We start from the raw sequence: 21,434 nt of genomic DNA on the forward strand, positions 1-21,434 counted from the left end.
TCCTGGAGTAATTCCCTGGCAGTGGTCTTTATCTAAAAATGAAAATTTCTAAGCCTAATTAGCTGTTAATTGAAACGTGAGTGTCCATAGGAGGACAGCAGTTGCTCCTGGCCCAAATGTAATTTGCTTTTGAAGAGCAAAGAAGCTCAGGGTTCTGTTGCCCAAACCAGCAAAGCTGAAAAGATACCTCTTGCTTCTTGGCCTTGAATTTGTAAGGTATGGACAATCTCAAGCTATCAAAATACTCAGTAATTGCTTTATTTTAAAGCATGTTTCTGAATAGTCTAGGTAAATTTCCAGATCAAAAGCCAAGTTACTATTTTGTTGCATTACAGCAAAATTTTTAGAGCACCAGTAGGAAATGAGAAAGTGGTTTTTATTGTCGACACCAGACTAACAGTGAGACTTCAGCTCCTTGACCCTCGGGGGCGGGGGGGGAAATCATGTTGCTCTGAAGAAACCATGCTGGGATACCTGTGAGTGTGACAGAGAAAGCATTTAAATCTGTGAATGTATTGGGGGGGTAAGGAGAAAGCAGAACACGAAATACCACTCATCCATGTGCACGTCTTCACCAGCCACCATCTAACTGCAGACAGTGATACACACAAAGGTGGGAGCAAATCTGCCTCTGCCAAAACTTTGAAGCTGGAAATAAAAACCAAAACGCAAACAAAACCCCCAAACCAAAACAAAACCAAAAAAACCACCCCAAAACCAACCAAATAGCAAACAAAAAGTGGAGGATGTATTTCTTGAGTGTAAACAGCTTTCTACATCTAACTTAGCAATCTTCTTTAAACCTGAGGAATTGTGGCGTGGAGAACTAATCCAGCCTGGAGGAAGGAACAATCCTTTTATAAGGACTTTGAAACAACATGCCAGAAGTTTCTTCGATGTAAATGAAGCATGGCAAATTGTTTCAATTAGCAACACTTAACACATAAAGGTGGTTTTTGTGGTTTGGGCTGTATCCATTTCTTGTCTTAAAGAATTGCTATGCTGCTGCACAACAAACCAGCCTCTATGCTTCTGGGCAAGATGAATCTTCAAAGACCCAAGGAGCTGCTTTGTTCCTTGCTCCATTTGTGAGTGCACTTTGTATACAGATATGTGCATTTATCCTGATGCAACTACTGCAGTCACTCAGCTGTAGAAAGACTGCCATGATGTATCCTGTCAAAGATGCTTCAACAGAGCAGCACTCGCTCAGCACACAGCCCTTTTTTTAGATATGAGGCTAGAAAAAATGACCTCACTTTCTTAAAAGTGCTTTCTCAGAAGAAAATGAGAGAAAATGTTTTGGCAGTATCCTGTCATCTTTGCAACAGAACTATTTTATATTTTTCTATCTGGAGATTATTTGATTTGAGAAAGTATCGTTTAGAACCAACTAAATGTTTCATTTAAAGTACATGCTCCCCTTATTTATTTATTTATTTGTAAATAAAATTTTGAAATGAAGTTGTTTTTATTTCAAATTGCATGTATTTAATACTTCCTTTCCTTTAATGTTAAATTTATTGATTTTGTTAATTTATTTAAAATTTTATTTTTATTTCAATTGTTCATTGCTCTTGTTGGTTGCCATTTCTTTTGGAGGCTGCATCCTTTGGTGGGTTGGTTTGGATAAATATTGAGAGAGGTGAGGAGACACTTCCCTTTCACCTCCTTAAATTAAATGGGGACAGACTTGGTTGTTCCTCTTCCTCAGGAACCCTGGGAATGGTTTTGTCTGAAGGTGATATAACCTTTGCCACTTGCTATGTTAGGAAAAATATCCCATATTAGTCTTTACCCTAAGGGCTAAAAATGGCAGAGCGAGCCCATATGGACACCTCCCTTCATAAATGAGATTAATGCTGGCAAAGCAGCTCCTAATTACATGTGTAAATCTAGTTTTCTGCACAGAAGATCCTGTCCTTAAATGAGATTCACCACTTGGTCTCAGGAGTATGAACTGCAGGCTCTTAATCCAAATTGGTTTAGCATCTGCTTCAAATTCATCATCGCAAATACTTTTTATTTAAAAGGGGGTGTGTGGTTTTTTAAAATAAAGGAGAAGCAGACTGGTGGTCTGCTTTTCCTCTCAGAATGCTAGTTTTGTTTAATTGCTGGCTTCTGGAAAAAGTAACCCAGGAACAAATGCACAGAGGTGTTGTTTTGTAATATGGGGTTAACTACAAAGGGGAAAAAAACCCCCTGGTGCTCTGTAGTTTAAGCTGATAAGTAGACTTTTGCTGATACTAAATTCTGCATGTGCTCTGTGGGCCATCACAGCCTGAAGCTTTCAGCTTTGAAGACCTGGACATCCACTGGCAGCTTCTCCTGAGGTAGAAACTGTCAGTTAGGCTACTCAGAAAAACATCCCTGCTCCTGATATCCTGACATATATCTATCATGATATATATCCTGATAACCTGAAATGAGGGCTTTAAAGAAAAAGGCAGTGATAAATGTTTTAGTATAAGAATTATCATTTTAGTAAGATGCTAGCTCAACAGCTTGGATCTTTTTAGATTTCACATTTGCATAGTAAATTAAAACTGTTCTACTTTCTGCCAAATCAAACCTGTTTAGATACTTTTTAATTCCTTTCACAGTTGAATGCTTTACTCACTCAAAACCTTATAAACAGTTAATAGGTTTTCCCATGGTTTCCTTAAGTTAATGAGAGTTTATTTAAGAAGAGGCAAACCCTAAAAAGTAACCAAAGGCCTAATAAAATGTTCTAGTATGATTGTTTGGTGAACATTTTATAGGTTAATCTTTCAGAGCAATAAAAAAAACCAAACCAGCAAGCGATTAGATCGTCCTCTCTAATTTCTCTTCTCTGAGTTATTGAACAAATTTCTAAGTATCTTAAGCCAGCCTAGCAAGCCATGTGGGTTCAAGCATGTGTCTAATATCTCAGAAGACAATATTTTTGCTTGCTAGTCAAATATCTTAGGAAAATGGGCAATTGACTATATACTTATGTATTCTGACATTTTATACGTTTGGCTGGTCAGTTGGGCAGGTCAAACTCTGTCATGTTCTCCTCACGTTTTTATGGTCACCCATCTGGGTTAAAGGACAAGATAGAGCTTCAGCTGAAAGGAGTTGATGAATTTCTGTGAGAGTGCTTCCCAAAACAGCTTGTGGGGAATCTGTGCCCATGTTCTGTCTGGAAAAGTAGCACTTCTGGACCTAAGATGGCTCAGGCTCCAGAGGCTGGACCATGCATCAACGAATCTGCTCCAAACACCTCTGAAAGATGAATTTTTGTCATCAACCTCCTTTCTTTTCCTACTGTTGTATTTTCATCTGCTTTTCTCCCCATGCTCCCACTCAACAAAATTCATGACAGTGCTCTCCAGAAACTGATTTTTTTGATGAATATTCTCTCAATGTTGGTATGAAATACTTATAAACCTCTGTCCACAATATGTTTCTTACTCTAGCCTCACCTGAACCTGCCTGGAATACAGTACAGCTGCTGTGTGAAGCTTGCAACAACAAGGTCCTTGGGTTTTGCCACAGAGCAGCCACAAAGGTGCTTCAGCACTGCATGAAGTGGCAGTACTTGAAGTAGTTGACACCTCAAGTAGCTGGAGAGGTACTTGGGAAAGCATTAATATATGTAGGAAAAACTCAAATTAGTCTGGAAAGTACTGCTTCTCTTGACATGAATGACCTCTTGTGTAAGTAACACCTAATTATACACCAAATTAGGTGGAAGGGTGCAGAACAATAACCCAGGTCCATGAATGGTGCAATGTATCATCTCTCTACCAGTGACCTTTTCCCAAGATGCTTTACAAAATCTGTACTTGCTTCACTAACACTGACTGTAGTAAAAACATCTCCACCAATTCACATCTCACCAATTAGCTGCTGTCCTTTAGGTTATGCAATAGTCATGATTTGGTGGCTTTCTGTCACTGGGGAGCAAAACAAAGGAGAGACATTCCCCTTCCTGCCACCTCAGAGGAGAAAGAGATGATGAGAACAATGCATCCCTTCACTCTTGAAGGCTCAGATATCAATTTTAATCATTAAGCTGAAACTCAGTGCTTGTTCTGAGGTTAGAGATTTTTATGTTTCCTTTTGGGATGATTCCACCTCATTCTGGTATGTTCTATTTTCCTGATTTTAAGCTCCAGAGCTTGATAGCCATAATGTCTCTTGTTTTTTTAATACACAAACGTAATGCAACTTCAAGTCCCTGTCTCTGGAACTGTAATTCCCAAGGAGTGTGTGTTCAGGGCACTGGGAAAGGCCAAGGACAGCAGGAAAGGAGTGGTGGTGTTGGCCCTGCAGGGAAGGTGAGAGGATGGTGACCGCAAGGCAATGTCTCACTACTGAAGCAGCCACTTCCTGAGACTGAAGACCAAGATTTTCTAGGGACCTCCAGGGTCATCCCAGCTCCCTCATTAGCACTCGAATCAAAGGCTCACTATTTGCTTTGCTTGCTGCAATGTGGCCTTCAGGGCTGTCTGCTTTTCCTTTTTTGATGGACATTTATCACCTGATCAAAGTCATGAGGTGGTTTTATATCTGGCTCTGAACACTACCCACGTCTGTAGTTTCAGCAGGCTTAAAAATAGGCTACTCATATAGGCTAGCAAACAATTCCTAGGAATGTTTAAAAGAAGGCAAAGTTAACTATGATTTCTGGCTGTTTTCAAGCTCTCTGTATTTTATCTGTAAGATGTGTTTTTCCCTAGTACTATGCTTTCAGGAGTGTTTACCTTTCTCCAGAAATACACTACAACTACTTGCTGTGTTTGCATTCTTTTTTGGTGCATACATTTTAATTTAGGAACAAACCCCACTAATTGTTGTTGTTCTTTTTTGAAAGCAAGTTCAGTTTCCGGGCTGGGTATAAAACTTGTCAGTCACTCTCTGCAGCTACACACCAACCCACCCACACAGCTCCTTCCAAGTCCTCACTCTTCGATGGAACCAGTTGTTTAACCCTGTTTGTAATCAATGCAATTCCTGGAGTGTTTCCTAAAATTTGACTGGTTTAAGGTCATTGGGGTTTGGCTTTCTGCTCTGATGTATTATAGAATGAAGGGTGAGAGCCTACCTCGATCCATGTGTGTGGCAGCACCTCTGTGTTGGTGCTCGGGCAGGTGGGACCTGTGGCACTGCCCATCTCCCGGGGTTTGGATCCCCCATGCCAGCATGGCTTGACACTCAGGGGCTTTGGATCAAAGCCTTCCCTGAGACAGAGCAATGTCCACATTGCACATGAATCCAGATGAAATTCCAGCTGCCCTTTGACTCTCCTGCTCTAACGGTAAAACAAATCTTTCACTGTGGTTGATCTGATTCACATCTTCATCTATGCACTCCTGGATTGTGTGTTTGGATTGAACATTTAATATTTTTTAAAAAATCATTTGTTTTTGGTGATTTAGTGCAGATTGTTTCCAGTTTCCTTCTGGTTGAATAACTAAATGAAGTTTCAGCTCTTGTCTGCTGATCACACTTGGCAGAGCAGCAAGACCTAGTTAGTATCTAGAGCTCTGGCAGCACTATAGTGTAGAAATCACATCCCACAAGGGATTATTTTATTGGCTTCCTTGCTAACCTTTTTCTGTAGGAAGGCTTTTAGATGACAGCTTGTCCATCAGGTGTCTGAGGTCAGCTGTCTGCTCCTGAAATGCCTGTTTTCTCTTGTGACTGTAGAAGAGGAATAAATTGTGTTGGTAGGATCCCTTGCTCAGTGGCTGTGTTTGCACAGAAGTTGGTAGGGACCTCTGGAGATCACCAGATTACACCTCCTGCCCAGAGCAAGGTCCCATTGGCCAGGGCCACATGTCCAGTCAGGCTTTGAGTGTCTCCAAGGGTCGAGGCTCCACAGCCTCTCTCAGCAACCTGTGCCAGGGTCTGACTACTCTCACAGAGAAAAAGGATTCTCTTCTCTTTAAGCAGAATTTCTTGTTCTTCAGTTTGTGCCCATGGCTCTGTCTTGGCTACCCTCCCTATCAGGCATTTAGGATGGGATCCCCTGAGCTTTCTGTTCTGCAGACTGGGCAGTCTCAGCTCTTGCTCTCTCCTCACACAACAGCTCCCCAAATCCCTTCTGCTTCTCTGCACTCACTTCACCAGGTCCCTGTCCCTCCTCTACTGGGGAGCCCAAAACTAGACCTGGCACTGCAGATGTGGCCTCACTGGTCCTGAGAAACACAGAAACAGGGAAAACTATTGAATGCCAGAGACCGCACTCTTGGGACCCTTGTTAATGGGCATGACAGAAATAGAAGTTAGTGACACTGCAGTGGGAAACCAAGCTGTCCGTGGGGCATTTCTGCAAAGCAGTAGAGGTTGCAGGTTTTATTTCCCCTCTTGCATTTTCTTTTACAAGCTGCAGTGCTTCCCAAACAGTGTTTTCTAAGCACATCTTCTTGAGACATGTTCTCCATTGTCAGGCTGGCAAGCAGCTCATGTGTTGTGTTCTCTGCCTCAGCTCAGGGCCAGCTTTCTAAAAGGGCTGAGGTGAGAGCAGCTATGTTCTGCCATCAGCAGCTGGCCTCGCCTCTTGGCAGCCCAGCATCCTGGGTTTCTCTTTCCTTCCTGGAGGGCTGCTGCAGGTACTGGGGTGCCTTGTGGCTGCTGCTGGCTTGGATGGCCCCAGGCTCCAGCACAGCAGGACAGGAGAGTCACAGGGAGGTGACGCAGACACTGACCTGTCTGCACAGCACAGGACAGAGGGGAGAGGCTGCTGGGTGTGAACCTAAAATGGCTGTGATTTGTTTTCAGCTGTATTTGGAACAGTCTCCAGCTGTTACCTTTGGACTCCCTCTGGGTGCTTCTACATATAAAAGCAATAAACCATCTTTTGTTTGTTTTGTTTTGTGCACCATGATATCCCATCATCTATCCCCAAGGAGTTTATTTTTATGCTCTCCATTAGTTTAGTGACAACCTCCCCCCTCCCAAGCAGGTTTATATTTATGCTCCCAGGGGTGTTTTGGCTTAGCCTCGTTTGCTGAGTCTCACAGATCTGTGCTTCTTCCCTCTATATGGTGGCTTCTGAGATGGAGAAATGTAACTTTTATTTAGCTTTTTATTTTATTTGTAAAAGGAGAGACTGACAGTGGGGTTCAATGCTTACACAGGAGCAGGAGCAAACAGTAAAGCCCATAAGAATCACTCAGTGGTTCAGGGGCAGAGCAGGTCCTTCCCTTTTGAGATCCATTCTACCAATGGTCTCATTCCACAGCCACAGAGGTGGGAAGTGTTTTCCCGCTGTGTCAGGCAAGAGCAGAGGTGTTGAGGGACTGTTCCTTGCAAAGGATGACAGGGAGAGGGTGCACCTGATGTGGCGAGAACCTCTGGTCTGAGCAGCACCCAGGCTGGGCAGACATGCACAGGGGGCAGAGGCATGGGGTGTGGTTTCTTGTTAGGACTACCAACTACCAAGTCCCACAGAAGTGTTCAAGGCCCAAAACAAGCTTTTGGCACACAGCTCCCAAATTCTTACCTACCTTTGCCTACCCAGCTCTTTCACTGACTGAAGCCAAAAGCAACGTGGGTACTGATGTGTGTGAATACTGTGCTGTTCTGACCCTTGTGCTGAGAGAGACTTCAGAAAGGCAGTACCTCTTTTATGGTTAACTATTTCACTCTGAACCATTTGTTCCTTTCCTGGACCTTCAGGCAAAGACCTGGACCAGGTCCTGAACTTCTGGACCGGGGTGACTTGTAGTGGGGGCCTTCAGTCAGGTGGTTAGCCCAGCTCTGTTGAAGTCAGCTGTGGATGACAGTGCTGAGGGAGCTCCTTCTGCAGGCTCACCAGGTAACATTTACTCTTTTGTTCATATAAATATATGCACATTTCATGCTTCATCTTTCCTCTGCTGTGTCACAGAGCCACGAGCAGCTGAGCAGTGCCACCAGAGGCACAAGGTCTTTCACAACATCCTCTATTTTTAATGACATGAGGTTCATTAAGGATTGCAGGCATCACAATACATTGGTTCAGACATGATCATTTCCACATTTTCTTTTCCTTGGGGAAGAGCTGAGGTTTCTTTCCATTAGTCTGCATGCCTTTGGTTGAGACCACACTTTGTGGACAGCAGATGTTCCACTCTGGCTTGAGTGCCAAAGGATTTAAGTGGAGATAAAAAAAGTGATGCTTGTTCCAGCCCCCAGCAGATGGACCACATGTGCTTGGGAAAGTTTCCCTATGGAGGCAGCCAGTGGCTGTCCCCCATTCAATCCCTCCATCCTGGCATTTCCTGTGACCACAAAACACAGGGTTGGACACAAAAAACAACATTGCTGTGGTAAGCAAGGATGAGGAGTCTTCTAGAAGTTCCTTCTCTTTGGGTTTTCAAAGAAATGTTGTAGTTCATAATGTACACTGAGAAGAAAATTGTAAGAACAATAGTAAACTTATACATGTAGCACAAGGTCAGTTTTGTCATACTGTAGCCAACAAGTACAGCAAGGGCAAAGCCACCCTTCCCTGTGCTCCTCCCAGCTTCCGAAGAGCAAAACGTCTATGAGGGAATGGTGCTGGCAGGAGTTTAGCTTTGTGAAAATAGAGAGCAAGAGAGATACACACGAGAAGTCTGCTGAGAGTGACTCGTTATTTTTTAGATTTAACAGACTGACTCCTCCCTGTCCTCTCTGGGAAAATCCTTTGGCATCCATCTCCATGGCTGTTTTTCAGAATCACACTTCATACAAGGATGGTCCAGCTCCAGCACCCACAACTTCCCTGAAGCTCAGCATTGCCAGGCTTTCACACTGTTCCTCTTTAGTTTCTGGGCTCCCATAAAAGCCCACTGTTTATTTCTCTGACCACACATTCGTGTTATAAGACCTTGTGTTTTATGACCAGTCAGGATTAAAGCCAGCAATGCTTCCAGCATTGCTGCTTGCCTTTATGTGTATCTCAAAACACGGAGGGGACATCTGCCAAAGGAACTAGAGGGTTTATATTGAGACAAGCTGGCTTGTAGGGTGTAACTGTGACCTACAGCAAAGAGTCCTGGAAAACGTCAGGAGCAGGGCCCAAAGTAAAGCTCATTGAAGGGCTGTGCAAATGAGACCTAATTTCACGTGCAGTCCTGCAGCAGTTGAAACTTCACAGACTGGTGTGAAGCACTGTCTTCTACATTGATGGTCTTCTCTCCTACATGAGGTGCTGGAGAGGAGGAGGAGGAAGCCATCACCACCGCAGTGGGTGAAGGAGAGGGACTCTTGGTGCCACTGCAGTTCTGCTCATTGTGGAGGAGGTGGGAGGCAGCCTGGGAAGGACTGGCTCCATGCTGGGACCTGAGGTGCCACCTCCCCCAGCACCACTGCTGCTGCCAAACAGGGCTCAGGGAGGGACCTTCCTTCTGGGTTAGCTTGTATTTCAGAATGAAATTTCCCAGCAGCAAGGGAGGGGAGCAAGGAAATCTTATTTTCCTACGAAAGGATTCCCTGCCTGTATCCTGTGTGACAGGGATGATAACGGGGCAGAAGGGGGAGAATCCTATAAAGCGTATTACAGGGTGGGAGGCACTCACTTTTTGCTCTTCCCCTCTGCCTGTTTTATCTCCAGCCTTCAGACATATCCCTGGAGCTGCTCTGAAGAGAAAGACAAGGAGAAGAAAGCACTCCAATCATATTGACAAAACTCCATTCCTTCAGCAAGCCATAGAGATATTTTTATTTTATAGTCATTTGAACAGTGGAGAGTTTGGCAATAGTGACAATGTCAGAAGCGTGCACTCTGCATTTGTGTGTGTGTGTGTTCCCAGCTTGGCTCAGACTTGATGTCTTGGAAGACCTACCACCATCTTGCTTTTAAACAAAGCAGCAAGTTGGAATACCTGTCCCATGGGCAGGATCCTGTCTTGACACCTCCAACCTGGAAGCCCAAGGTGTGTGACCAAACAGGAAGGGTTATTTCCAAGCACTGGACTTCAAAGAACCACTGATACCTTCTAGCCAACAGCCAGCAAAGCTCTGTTAAGCTGCCAAGGTGACTTGCACTTCTCTCCCACCATTGCAGGGTTTTTTTTTGGTGGTGGTGGTTTGTTTCTTTTTTTTTGGTTTTGTTCTGTTTTGTTTTGTTTTTGTTTTTGTTTTCACTTTAAACCTTTTCTCAGTAAAAAGTCACTGAGGTCAGACTTTCTGCTGGGCATGACTATATTGGCACTGACAGTGCTCAGCAGATTTATGTTTGCCAAGAACCAGCAAAGACTGGAGTAGTTCATCTGGATTCCCGTCATATAAACAGGTCAGGCCATTCCTAAAGCTGCTGGAGTGAGTTGTCCTGGGGCTTGTTTTCAATATACAGTTATTTTTATACAGCAACATACTCCCTAAGAGTATTACATTTATGTTATTTACGTAATGCACACATCTTCTATTTCTAGTAATATTGTTGACTAACAGTGCTCCAAGTCTTCACTGCTTTCCCTTTGATACTGCAGCACAAATAAAACTTTTGATGGGATTTTTTTTCAAAGGAACTGGCAGTGGGTCTTGCTCTCCCACTGAGGTCAGTGAAACTGGCTTCTGGCTGGTGAGAAAAGGACCAAATATGCCTTTAACTTGCTAACTCATTCATACACGTAATTTGACTAGTTGGACAACCCCTTGAGCAGCTGGTACCCTGCCAAATGAGCCCAATTGTATCTCTCAATGCGAAGCAGGAGTAGCTCCATCTGCTTGTTGAGACAGGACCCTGATCATCACAAGTCTGAATTGGGACACTGTGAGGAACATGGAACTCTGACAAATTGCTGCCAGGGTTTATGGGGAAGCAAAACGAGAGAAGAAAGCAGAAATTACCTATGCTAGTGTCCCAAGAAAGCTGAGTAAAATGGGAAAGGACACTGCAGAGTGACAGCTGAGACAGCAGTATGCCAGGCTGGACTGCTGCACTGGTTCTTTGCTGGAACAACTGAGCTGTCCTAATAAATTCGCTGTGTAAAAAAAAATATATATCTCTAAATCGTGCCTTAGGAAGAGCAGTGCAGCTGCGAGCAGGGCTGGACATAGCCAAAGGAAATGCTCTAGTGCTCTATAACCCGGCGGCGAGCCGCGGCGGCTCCCTTTGCTAAGGGTGACTCTACTGAACTCGCGTGGGCGTGCGGCTGTGCATGGAGGCGTGCATCAACCACAGCCTCACCATCCTGCTGCCCCAGGTGGGGATCCGGGCCGGGGCGGGCAGGGCGGCCCCGCCGCTACACGATCATGAACTGGCAGACGTAGGGCAGCTGCTCGCGGCACCGCTTGTCGAACCACTTGCCGATGGCGGTCCCCGACAAGGCCGCGCAGTTTTCCAGCTTGCCGCCGTCGGGCTGGGCGGTGATTTCAGTCTCCCAGTTCTTGTAGCGGATGGCGCTGCCCGTCATGTCGACCCACTTGCCCTCGGCGGCCATGTCGTTGAGGCCCAGCCAGACCTCGGCCTCCGAGCCGATGCTCTTGCGCATGTAATCGTAGAGGGCGTCGTTCTCCTCCCCGTTCTGCGGCGTGCTGAGCGTGCCGCCCTGAGAGATGCAGCTTTCGCTGGCCTCGTGGTAGGTCTTGGTCTCCGAAAAGGCCAGAAAGCATTTCAGGTGTATTTTGGTGCCTTTCAGGCAAACTGAGAGGTTACCACATGGACAGGATAAAAAGACAGAAAGAGAAATTGGTTTAAAAATGGTGCCCAGGAAGAAAGAGGCAGCAGCAACACACCCAGCAGCCAAGCTACAAACTTAATTTCTTATGCTGCACAGTGACCCTTGGCAGCACGGGATTCCAAGGGCCCCTCTCTCTCGTATGCAAGGTGGAACACAGTCACAGGGACATGCCCTTCCCCTCTGCAAATTATTGGGCGAAATAGATTTTCAGGGTGCCTCTGCCACTCTCCTGGGCTCTGCTGCCACTGGAGCAGAGGCACAACATGGTTCCCCTGCCCTTCCCCTGGCCTCATTCTTCCCTAGCCAATGCTACTCATTCTTTGATGAATTTGTCGGAAATATAGTTTGTCATGAGCACTGCTGAGTGTTGGAGTGTTTTGGGAAAAAGCCTGCATGCCAATTAAATCATCTTAATTATGCAAGATGGAAAAAGAGTCTTTTTTAATAAGCTTTGATCAGAAGTGTTGTGCTTGCATAGCTTGAGGTCTTCAGAGGAAATTTCTACTTGCTTCTGATTTTAGTGTTAAGGATATCAATTTATTTTGTTTTTCTTTAAGCTTTAAACCTTAAGAATGCAGGATACTGTAGCCAAACAATACGTAATCAGAGCCACACAATAATATCCAAACCAATTACTTCTCAATGAATGAGAGCCTGGAACTAAAGCATTGATTCTTCTTGTATTCCTTTTCTTTTAAGGAGAAAATTCTCCTTAATTTGCATTTTCATCTCATTTCTGCTTCATGTTTTGCAAATCCTACTCCTACTGATATCAGCAGAGTTTGCACAGAATCACTGAGGAACATGTCTGGAAGATGGACATTTTGGGCCTGTCCTTGTGTATGTTTAATGAAGCAGGACTGACCTGCAGTGCTGCAGTTCCCTGGGCAATACCATGGTGTGTATAAGAGACCAGGTTGTCATTTCACTGAAGCTCAGAGAAAAGAGTAGGCTGCATTTGATTAATGCACAGACTAATCCAAATCCCATCCCCCCACCTCATAAAGGAAAAAGAACATCTGGCTTAGCGTCATAGCAATATCCAAATGGGAAGCACATAAAGAGCGGGAGCCCACACTGCCCAACTCCTGTCAATAACTGCCCAAGGAGGTTCACCAGCCCAGAGGAATTGCAGAGACCCACACTCTGCTTTGATCCCCCAACCTCTCTCCCCATGCTGGGCTTGTTGCTGTGGAGTGTTTGGGCATCACTCATCAAGACGTGTGGATCAATTGCAGCCACTTTATGAGCAGCTCCTCTCTCAAAGTAAAAGTCATGTGTTCTTCAGCAAGCCCTTTACCTGTCTGGAGTGCTTGCTTTTCCTTCAATAGAGCAACCTCCTGAGAGATGTTGTCAATCATGGCCTTCAGGTCTTCAATCATTTTGAGGCTCACACCATCTGTTGGAGAAATCAAAGAAAGAGCACAAATATTGGTTGCATCCCAGGGGAAGCAACCAAATCTGTTCCTATCGTCAAAACTCCATGTTTCTTTGCCATCAGGGAAGGATGAACAGAAGGAATCCACAAAGTCAGCACCTGTGTCCCCTTGCACATCCATCAGAGTGAGTGTTTTCTTGCCAGCCTGGTTCCACTACCAATAACAACCTTGTTTTCCTGGTTCAGGTTTTGGGGCTGTGCACCCCATGCATCTTCCAGTTGCAGGGGTCACCCTCTGAATTGCCACGGCAGTGCTGGGGAGGTCACATGCATGAGCATTGCAAAATGCAGGCTTGTCTCTGGCACTCCTGTGTAGAGCAGTCATCTGGGGAGGTGCTGCATTGGGGTAGAGCTCCCAAAATGCAGGAGGACACCATCGGGTGCTGCCCTGCCTGAACAAAAGTCCTGACACACACAAATGTTTTGTGGGCAACTTGAAGCTAATGATGAACAGGAGTTACTTTTTTTCAACTCCTCAAAGACATGCTCTCTTTCTCTCTATTCACAGCACACCCTCCTGGCTTCCCTTAAACATCCTAACACATGATGTTCTCTGTATGCACTCCTGGCTGCACCCACCTCTTGTCTGCTGTCATTGGTGTGTTGGTAGGAAAGCATTTTGCTCAGCAGGCTGATGCTCAGCAGGAAGGGGCTAGAAGGGCTGCAGATCCTACCTCCATTAGATCTGCCTCTGCACCTCCAGCCACCAGCTTCTGCACCAACCACACCATCCTTTGGACCATCACAGCTGCCTCTGCCTCATCTCTACCTCCATCACCCCCAGTGTAGGTACCAAAACACTGCCCAGAGCTGCTCTCCTGCTGGGAGAAGGTGCCTCTTTGGCTGGGGAGATGGCTCTTAAAGCCTGCGTCTTGCTAAGTGTGCTGCTTCTGCAAAGTTGTAATCAGTACTTGTATTTCTCCTAGGAGAAATACAGGAGCAAAGGGACATTTACATCTTGAGGGTGGTGCAAGATCGGTCACTGAGGCACTTGTATGTAATGGTTCTCATGTTGAAAGTATCTAGCAGTTCTCCTGGGGTGAAAGGAAAGGGGACAGTTTGCCCATGAATGCAGTAGGAGGGGCTTCCTTGAGGGCCAAGGAGCAGAGGCACCAAGGCAGGCAAGTAGGGAAGCAGCTTGGATGCAGACCAAAACCACTGACCCAAGATTACATGGTGGCATGAATATGAAAAGCCAGACACATCAGGAGGAGGGCATTAAACTGCGTTACTCATTGCTCAATTAACTTTAACGGATTCACTTAACACTGAGGCACTAGATATTATTTTGCTGCCTTTCATGAAAACACTTTGTGGGAAATGGCTAATTAATCATGGGGGTTTTTTTCCATGCAAGCCTGTCTTGCAGCAGAACAAATGTTCTCAGGTTTAAGTAACATCCAAAGGCCAAGATGTTCCTCCAGCAGTGCATTCACTGGGATGTCTCACAGAGAACCAGGACTGGCTGACTCACCCTTCAGCTATAAAGTGAGGACCATGGCTACATCAGCAGACATGGTGTTGTTTATTTTACTGCCATGGGTTTTTGTCTCAGTGCTGTCATTTCCTCAAGGCTCACCTCCTAAAGCCTGGGATCAAGCCTGTTTACAGTCTGGTTTTTCTGTGATGGAAGCCGGCCTACGGGATGCTGATGATCCCGCGGGAGCTGGAGTGGGTCCCTGTGCAGGACCGTGAGCAGCAGGATTAAGCGTGGGCAGAGGCAAGATCAAAAGGAGACTCACAGAACTGTGTGCCACAATAGCCTGCTGGTTTGAAAGCCTGGCCAGGAATGTTTTTAAAGCTGCAAATTGGAACTCTCACCCGTTCTCATTATATGCTGAACAACAAACAAATCCCTCTGTACCTAATCTTAATCTTTTAACTATTCTTGTATGAAATTTGGAGATATATATATATATATGGGTTTATTAGCTTTGCCTGGAGATCCAAACAGCTTTCTGTCCCCCACAGGAATGAGCACTGCTCTGGTTCACAGTGTCTGCCATCAAAGCTCTCTAGCCACCAGTATTTCTTTTGATACCAGGCATTTCCTCAAAGGTACCAAGTGGAAGAGTCCCATATTGCAGTCTGTCCCTGCATCAAAGGAGGAGGCTGAACACACTCACACTGGATTTGTAGCCATGTAAATGTTCACAGGGATTTTCAGGGAAGAGCACTCAGACAAGAATACACTGAAATTTTGGGCAGTAGGTGGCATTAGGCGGGAGGCCCAAATGAGTCCCTATCCACTGAATTAAGCACCCAGACTCTGACTTCTGTCTCCAGTTACCTTAGAAATACATGTGAGAGCTATGCAAAGATGCTCCCTTCCATGATCCCAGCACCCCACCACAGCTGTGACCAAGGGGAGCCCTCCTGGGGCTGACACCTACACCCCCAAGCCCTGGGGTGTCAATGCTGCCCAGGTAGGGATGCCAGTGCCTGCCTCCCCTGAGAATTCCTTTGGATGAGACCTCCAGAGCAGCTGGACAAAGGCAAATCCCACCTGTACCCCAAAACTCAGGGAGAATTTGCTGAGCTACTGCATTTGGAACAATAACTGGGGAGTAATTTGAGGGGGAAAAAACCACAACAGCAGGCAAAGTGAGTGTGCTGTCTCAGCATTTTCTAAATACTGTGCTTTGGCTTTTTCATGTTGAAATAGCATCATTTTTCATTCTGAAGCAGATCGAAACGTAAGCAACAATTACAAAAAAAAACAAAACAAAACAAAACAAAAAAACCCCACCAAAAACACCACAACAACAACAAAAAAACAAAACAAAACAAAACAAAAACAACAAAAAACAACAAAAAAACACCACCAAAAAAACCCCCAAAACAAAAAAACAATAAACAAACCACCCCCAAAAAAACAAACCACCCCAAAACCAAACTCAAAAACCAAAAACTCAAAAGTTAAACCTTCCCCCCCAAAAAAAAACCCATAAAAAGCTTGGCTTAAATCAGTGCTTTCTTTTTTCTTTTCTAACATTTATGGTTTGGTTGCATAGATTAAAAAAAAAATCTAGCCAAACACCCCAATCCTCCAGTGGCTTTGCCCTGCCTGATCCTCCCAGGCAAAGTGCAGGGGCAGAACAAGGAGCACTGCTGGATGAGGATGAGATGGCACCATCTTGCCATTGTTCAGAGCAGAAGTGGCTCTGGCCCCTGTGGTGGCTGGGCAGGCAGGCTTGGATGTGGAGAAGGGCTGGAGGCGAAGAGGAGCTTCATAGGGGATTTTTAGTGCTTTTATCCCTCTTTTCCTACCCTCTGGCATTAGTAAAAATCTGAAAAATATTAACCAAGAAATACTGGAAGTTTCCACTAAAGGCAGGACAGCTGATCCCCTATGGGGCTGGATGGGACTGATCAAAAAATGCCAAGTTGCTGGGTTTTTCCCTTTTCTCCACAGAAAATAGGACCTCTCCTTTGAAAAGAAATTCTGACTAAAACCTACCACCAGCTGGGCCAGATAGTTTGATTTTCAGGACACCCCCCTCAAAAGTTTTTCAGTCAGCACCAAATTTTCCTGTCAAAAAGGTAATTTTTCTCCCACCTTATTGTAACTAATCGATTATATCAGTAGTTGCAATGACACCTAGAGAAAAATAGGATTTTTCTAAGAAATGTCTCTCTCCTGGTACCTCCAGTGAGTGCAATGCACATATGTGCCCTATATGAGCCCAAGGGTTGTTTTTGGTTTGTTTTTTTCTCCAGAAAACAGTCACAGACTGTTTTGTCTGTTATTCCATGTCCCACAGAATAAGATGTGGAATAAGCAGCTAAGTTTGTGAATTCATAGAAAGATCTAATGGGAGAAAAGGCAAAAATTTCTCAAGGATGGAATCTGACAAAAATAGCCACTGGGTGAGTGTAGACACCAGTGTGGCCAAGTGAATTCCAGGGATGCTTCCTCCTTGCTCCCCTCTTCGTTCCAAGCAGGAAAGCGCCTGCCAGAAGCGGTCCAAGCCCAGGGTTGGACACATCAGGCAGGCAGGCAGGCTCACATGCTGCCTCCTCACCTCACCTGACTTCTCCTACACTTACTGTGCACTGAGTCAGAGGGACAAAGGATAAGACAGGAGGAAAAGAGCAAAAGGAGAAACAAACCCAGTAGGGAATAGAAAACCCAGGTGCCTTTGGGTGTGCACTGCCTGAGTAGTCAGAGCTCTGTGTGGTGTGAAATACACCCGAGGCCAGTGATTTTAAATGAAGAACCCTGCTGATGCTTAATGGCTTGGGTATTTTCTGTCTGCTCTTACCTTCAAAATTGTCTGTCATCTGCCACTTATTTCTGAAAAATGAATGAGAAAGGGGCTATAGAAAGGGAGAGTTTATTAGAGGAAAAGCTTGGCGTGAACCTTAGGGGTCACACAGAAAATGCGTTCCCTCTGAAATTTAGACCAAGCTGAACAAATTTATTCAAGGTAGGAACCCACCAAAACCTTCTCAATACCCTCACTGTTTTACAGAAGAGCTGCACAATCATTCCCACAGAGGAGGAGGAGAGGAAGACGATTTATTAGGGTTTTAGATGCTTTTTATGAAGTTTCACTTCATAAAATGTTACATGCCCGAACGAGTGGGCTGATCGCAACCCCCCCAAGCCTTGCAAGTGTTCCTAGCCGGGAAGCTGCCGCTGCCCCTTACCTTTCTTGGAAGCCGCCGGTTTTTGCCGGGCTTTGCCGTTCTGCTGGCCGGAGACGTGGGCGAGGGAGAGGAGGCAGAGGAGGAGGCAGGCTGCCCGGAGCGCCATGCCGTGCCGTGCCGTGCCGTGCCGTGCGAGCGGAGCTGCCGCGGCTCTGCCCTCGCACGGCCGCCTGGACAGCGGCTGGAGCCAGGAATGGCTGTCCCAGCAAGCTCCGGCTGAGCCCGGGCCAGCGGCAGCCTCCCGGCCCCGGGGGGGCTCCGGCGGCTCCGGCCAAGGCTCAACACCTCCCAGAGGGGTTGCAGCTCTTAGCACGCTGCTTGTTTTTGTTAAAAAGAAAAAAATTAAAAAGAAAAAAAAAGAAAAAAAAAGAAAAAAAAAAAGAAATAGAAAGGGGAACGAATGTACCGACACTCTGCTAAACTAAACTTAAGCAAAGGCTGGGAGTATAGCTGGAACGATTTCCTGTGGCTTTTAGCACAATGCCACGCGTTTGATCTCGTGTGCCAGCGATGGCAGCAGCACCGTGAGGTGTGAACCAGCGCCTGGGTGGCCGAGGGGGCAGAGCGGGGCCAGCTGTCCCCCGCCCCTCGGCAGGGATGCCCGTAAGGGATGGGCCGGCACCAACAGAGGCAGAGGGAGCAGGCGGGGGGACTGAGCACCCCGGTTCCTTGCTCAGAGTGCAGGGTGGCTCCTACCCTTCTAAAAAGCAGTTCCACTGTGGCTTTGGTATGGCCGTCCTGCTATCATTGCTTCCCCACGGGATCTCCAGTGGGACGTGGGATCAGGGGCACATGTTCCACAAAAAGCCATTCTCTCCCTTTGCGGGTTCCCGGCCTGACTTCTCGAACCAGCTGGGCTGTGCTGAGCAGCTCTGCAGCCTAAACCAAGACCACTGCCTTTTTTTAGGGATGGTGTGGCTGCTCAGCAGCTGCAGCACAAGCAGGTAAGTCTTACCTGCGGGAGGAACAGCAGCAGTTTGAACAAGTGGAAGAAATTCATGTAGAGGGATGGACATTTTGGAGAACAAAGTGCTTCAAACATCAGCCATTAACCTTAAAACTTTTCTGATAATTTAAGGCAAGATGCGACCCTGCACAGTGTGAACCTCTGGAGTTGTAAGAGCATAAAAGGTCCAAGATAAACAAGGATGTGACTGAAAAAAGAGCTGCCATTGAGTTAGATTGGCAACCATGGTGTTACCCTGCCTCACACTTCTGCTGAATAAGTAAAATCCTGCCCTGATGTCCTGCCTGAACAGAAAGCTCTCTTGCAGTCCAAGGTTTTGAAGCATAGGGAGAACAGTTTTGGAGCCTTTTATCATGTGCACCAACCCTCACTCAAATTTAAACTGGAAAATACATATTTTGGGGATTTACTGTTCTCCTGCCTGGAGTATCCCAAAATGGGATGGACAGAACCCAAGAGATGCCAGACACCTACATACACATACATGTTTCCTTTCCTTGACACTCGAAAGTACTTTTGGTAGGTAACTCAGTACCTCCTAGTTTTCCTTGGCTCCAGATATGCTTGCCTCCCTTTGCTTTGATTCATGTGTTGCCAAGCTGGAGAAAAAACCAAAATGCTCCCTTTATTGCTGCCCATGAAACAGATTGCTGTGGTGTGGAGTCTGACAGCAATCCCTAGCCTGATTTCCAATCTGGGACCAACAGAGCATTGCCCAGCTGAAACAAGGAGGGCAGGGTGGCTTTCCATTAGCCCCTGAAGAACAGGTCAGCACCAAGGGGACCCCTCCCTGCACCATCCAACAGGTCCTGTGGTGGATGCCACCATCATTTTTCTTGAAAAATGAGAAAAATTAAAACAAGTGGACTCAAAACACTTGTCTCCAGCTGTAACAGCTATCCACAGGGGGCTTTGGCCCAGTTCTGTGCAACTAGACTGAAAATAAAAATCCTCGACATTACAGAAGCTCATAAACCCCCGCCCATCCAGCTGATGGGAGCAAGCTGAAGTGTTGCTATATTGGATCCAGCATGAGGATGCTTCAGGGAACAGCCATCCCCTGCCCAAGCTCCTGCTGAAGCCAGAGGTTCCAGTTAAATTATGGGGCTCTCAACGGTCCTTTGCTTTTGAGATCCCGATGATTCACGCTTCTCATGTAAGAGAGGTGTGGGAAGTGAGTAGAGGTAATCCTTTTTATGAGATGAACTAATAGAACTGGAAGTCATCAGCAAAATATTAAAATTATGCCAAGAAACTGACGCTTTGACCATGATTTTTAACATCTGTGCAAGTATGGATTTTACTTTCCAGTAAAGGCACTTCACTCCCTGGTTTCAAGCCCAGTCTCCTGGTTAGAGAGAGAGCAGCTCCTGTTAAGTGCAAGGTAACTGGTTTGAGATGAAAAAAAGAGGGCAGAAGAACCCATGCTTATGGAAACCATTCCAGGGCTGCAGGGAAGCAGACAGAAAAGTTTACGTGGCTTTGGGAAACCCAGTAAGCAGGCTGGGATGCTGAATTTGGAAGGCTTTCAGTTAGCAAAACAGTAGTTAGAATAAACCCATGAAAGGAAGCTGGATGCTCCTGGCAGCAATGCAGACCTGTGATTTTGTGCCCAGCTAGGCAAGGAAATGGGCAGCGAGATCAGAGGCTATTTTGCTTTGGCTCCTAGGAAAAGAGCAGGTATGGCCAAGCCAAGAAATGAGGCAGCGCCGCTGCACAATGGCTGGGAAGTGCAAGGGTGGACTGGGTAACAGTATTCACAGGGTTATTATCAAGATCAGCAATTACCAGACCTGGCCTTTCAGGGCTACGTCACCAGTTCAAAGGCAGGCCACTCCAGTGCTGAATGATGCCAGTGCTTTGCCTGATGCTCCTCCTCTTGGATGGCTCCTGCCTCCCCCACCAGCACTGACAGCAGGAGAGCAAAGGGGGGACCCAAGGCACCTTTAGGTGTGGGGCCCTGCAGCTCGGGGGCCTGATCCATGGCTGGGGCAGCACACTGGGATTCACATCTCTGCTCCCTTGACTAAAAATGCCAGGGTTGTGAGTTCAATCCCTGTACAGGCCATTCACTTAAGAGCTGGACTTGATGATCCTTGTGGGTCCCTTCCAATCTGGAATATTCTGTGATTCGGTGTCATCCACTCTGCAGGGTGAGTCAGTGGCACCACAGTGACCTCAAAGAGGAACAGGAGAGAAGCAGCAGTGGACAGTAACAAACTGTGAGGAAGTGGGGCTGGCACAAGAAAATCTCTGATATTCATTAGCTGCTGCCTGAACTCGTGCTGGCATAGCTCCGGATTTCCACCAGCATAAACAGGTTAAAATGGAGAGAGCCACATCTATGGATCATTGTTTTGGAGACCATCAAAAGAAATGCAATAACAGTTCAGGAAAGGGCAGTTTTCATAAGGACAATGATGGGGAAACCCAAGGATTTTGCCAAAATGTTATCCCCAGCACCAACTTTAGGAAACTGGCTCTGAGCCTAAGGAGGGAACCTTCTCATCCCATATCAAGCACGGCTCACATCCCTACCCCCTGTACACACCAAGGGATACAGGACAGAAGTATCCATTCTACAGTAGATCCTTGGGCTTTAAACCAGAAGCAAATGTGGAGCACTTGAGTTCAAGTAGTATCAGCTATTTAAAATCCTTCTGTTTGCAAAGGAGCTGCACCAAAGGACTCACATTCCCTTTTGTTTGGAGACTGCAGCTCCTGTAGGCTAGAGGTATTCTGTCTGTCTTCA

General features: G+C 46.0%; 1 protein-coding gene across 1 annotated transcript; it reads right to left on the reverse strand.

The window, feature by feature from the left end:
• Nucleotides 1–10,057: 10,057 nt before the first annotated feature.
• Nucleotides 10,058–18,209, reverse strand: CLEC3B (C-type lectin domain family 3 member B). The gene is made up of 3 exons (XM_063407022.1): nucleotides 17,716–18,209; nucleotides 12,925–13,023; nucleotides 10,058–11,587 (listed from the first exon to the last, which is right to left on the reverse strand). The coding sequence occupies exons 1-3, from the start codon at nucleotides 17,819–17,821 to the stop codon at nucleotides 11,187–11,189; spliced, it is 606 nt and encodes a 201-aa protein (XP_063263092.1). The 5' UTR covers nucleotides 17,822–18,209; the 3' UTR covers nucleotides 10,058–11,186.
• Nucleotides 18,210–21,434: the final 3,225 nt, after the last annotated feature.

Source organism: Prinia subflava, chromosome 1 (assembly GCF_021018805.1).
Source record: "Prinia subflava isolate CZ2003 ecotype Zambia chromosome 1, Cam_Psub_1.2, whole genome shotgun sequence".
Classification (NCBI taxonomy): Eukaryota; Metazoa; Chordata; class Aves; order Passeriformes; family Cisticolidae; genus Prinia; species Prinia subflava.

What these genes read in the sequence shown, in the direction of transcription:
- CLEC3B (XM_063407022.1), bottom strand. Translation starts at nt 17,821, where the DNA reads ATGGCGCTCCGGGCAGCCTGCCTCCTCCTCTGCCTCCTCTCCCTCGCC. An exon ending in ACCGGCGGCTTCCAAGAAAG is followed by an intron (nt 13,024 to 17,715) that starts GTAAGGGGCAGC and finishes TTTCTCCAACAG; the next exon opens with ATGGTGTGAGCCTCAAAATG. An exon ending in AAAGCAAGCACTCCAGACAG is followed by an intron (nt 11,588 to 12,924) that starts GTAAAGGGCTTG and finishes GTAACCTCTCAG; the next exon opens with TTTGCCTGAAAGGCACCAAA.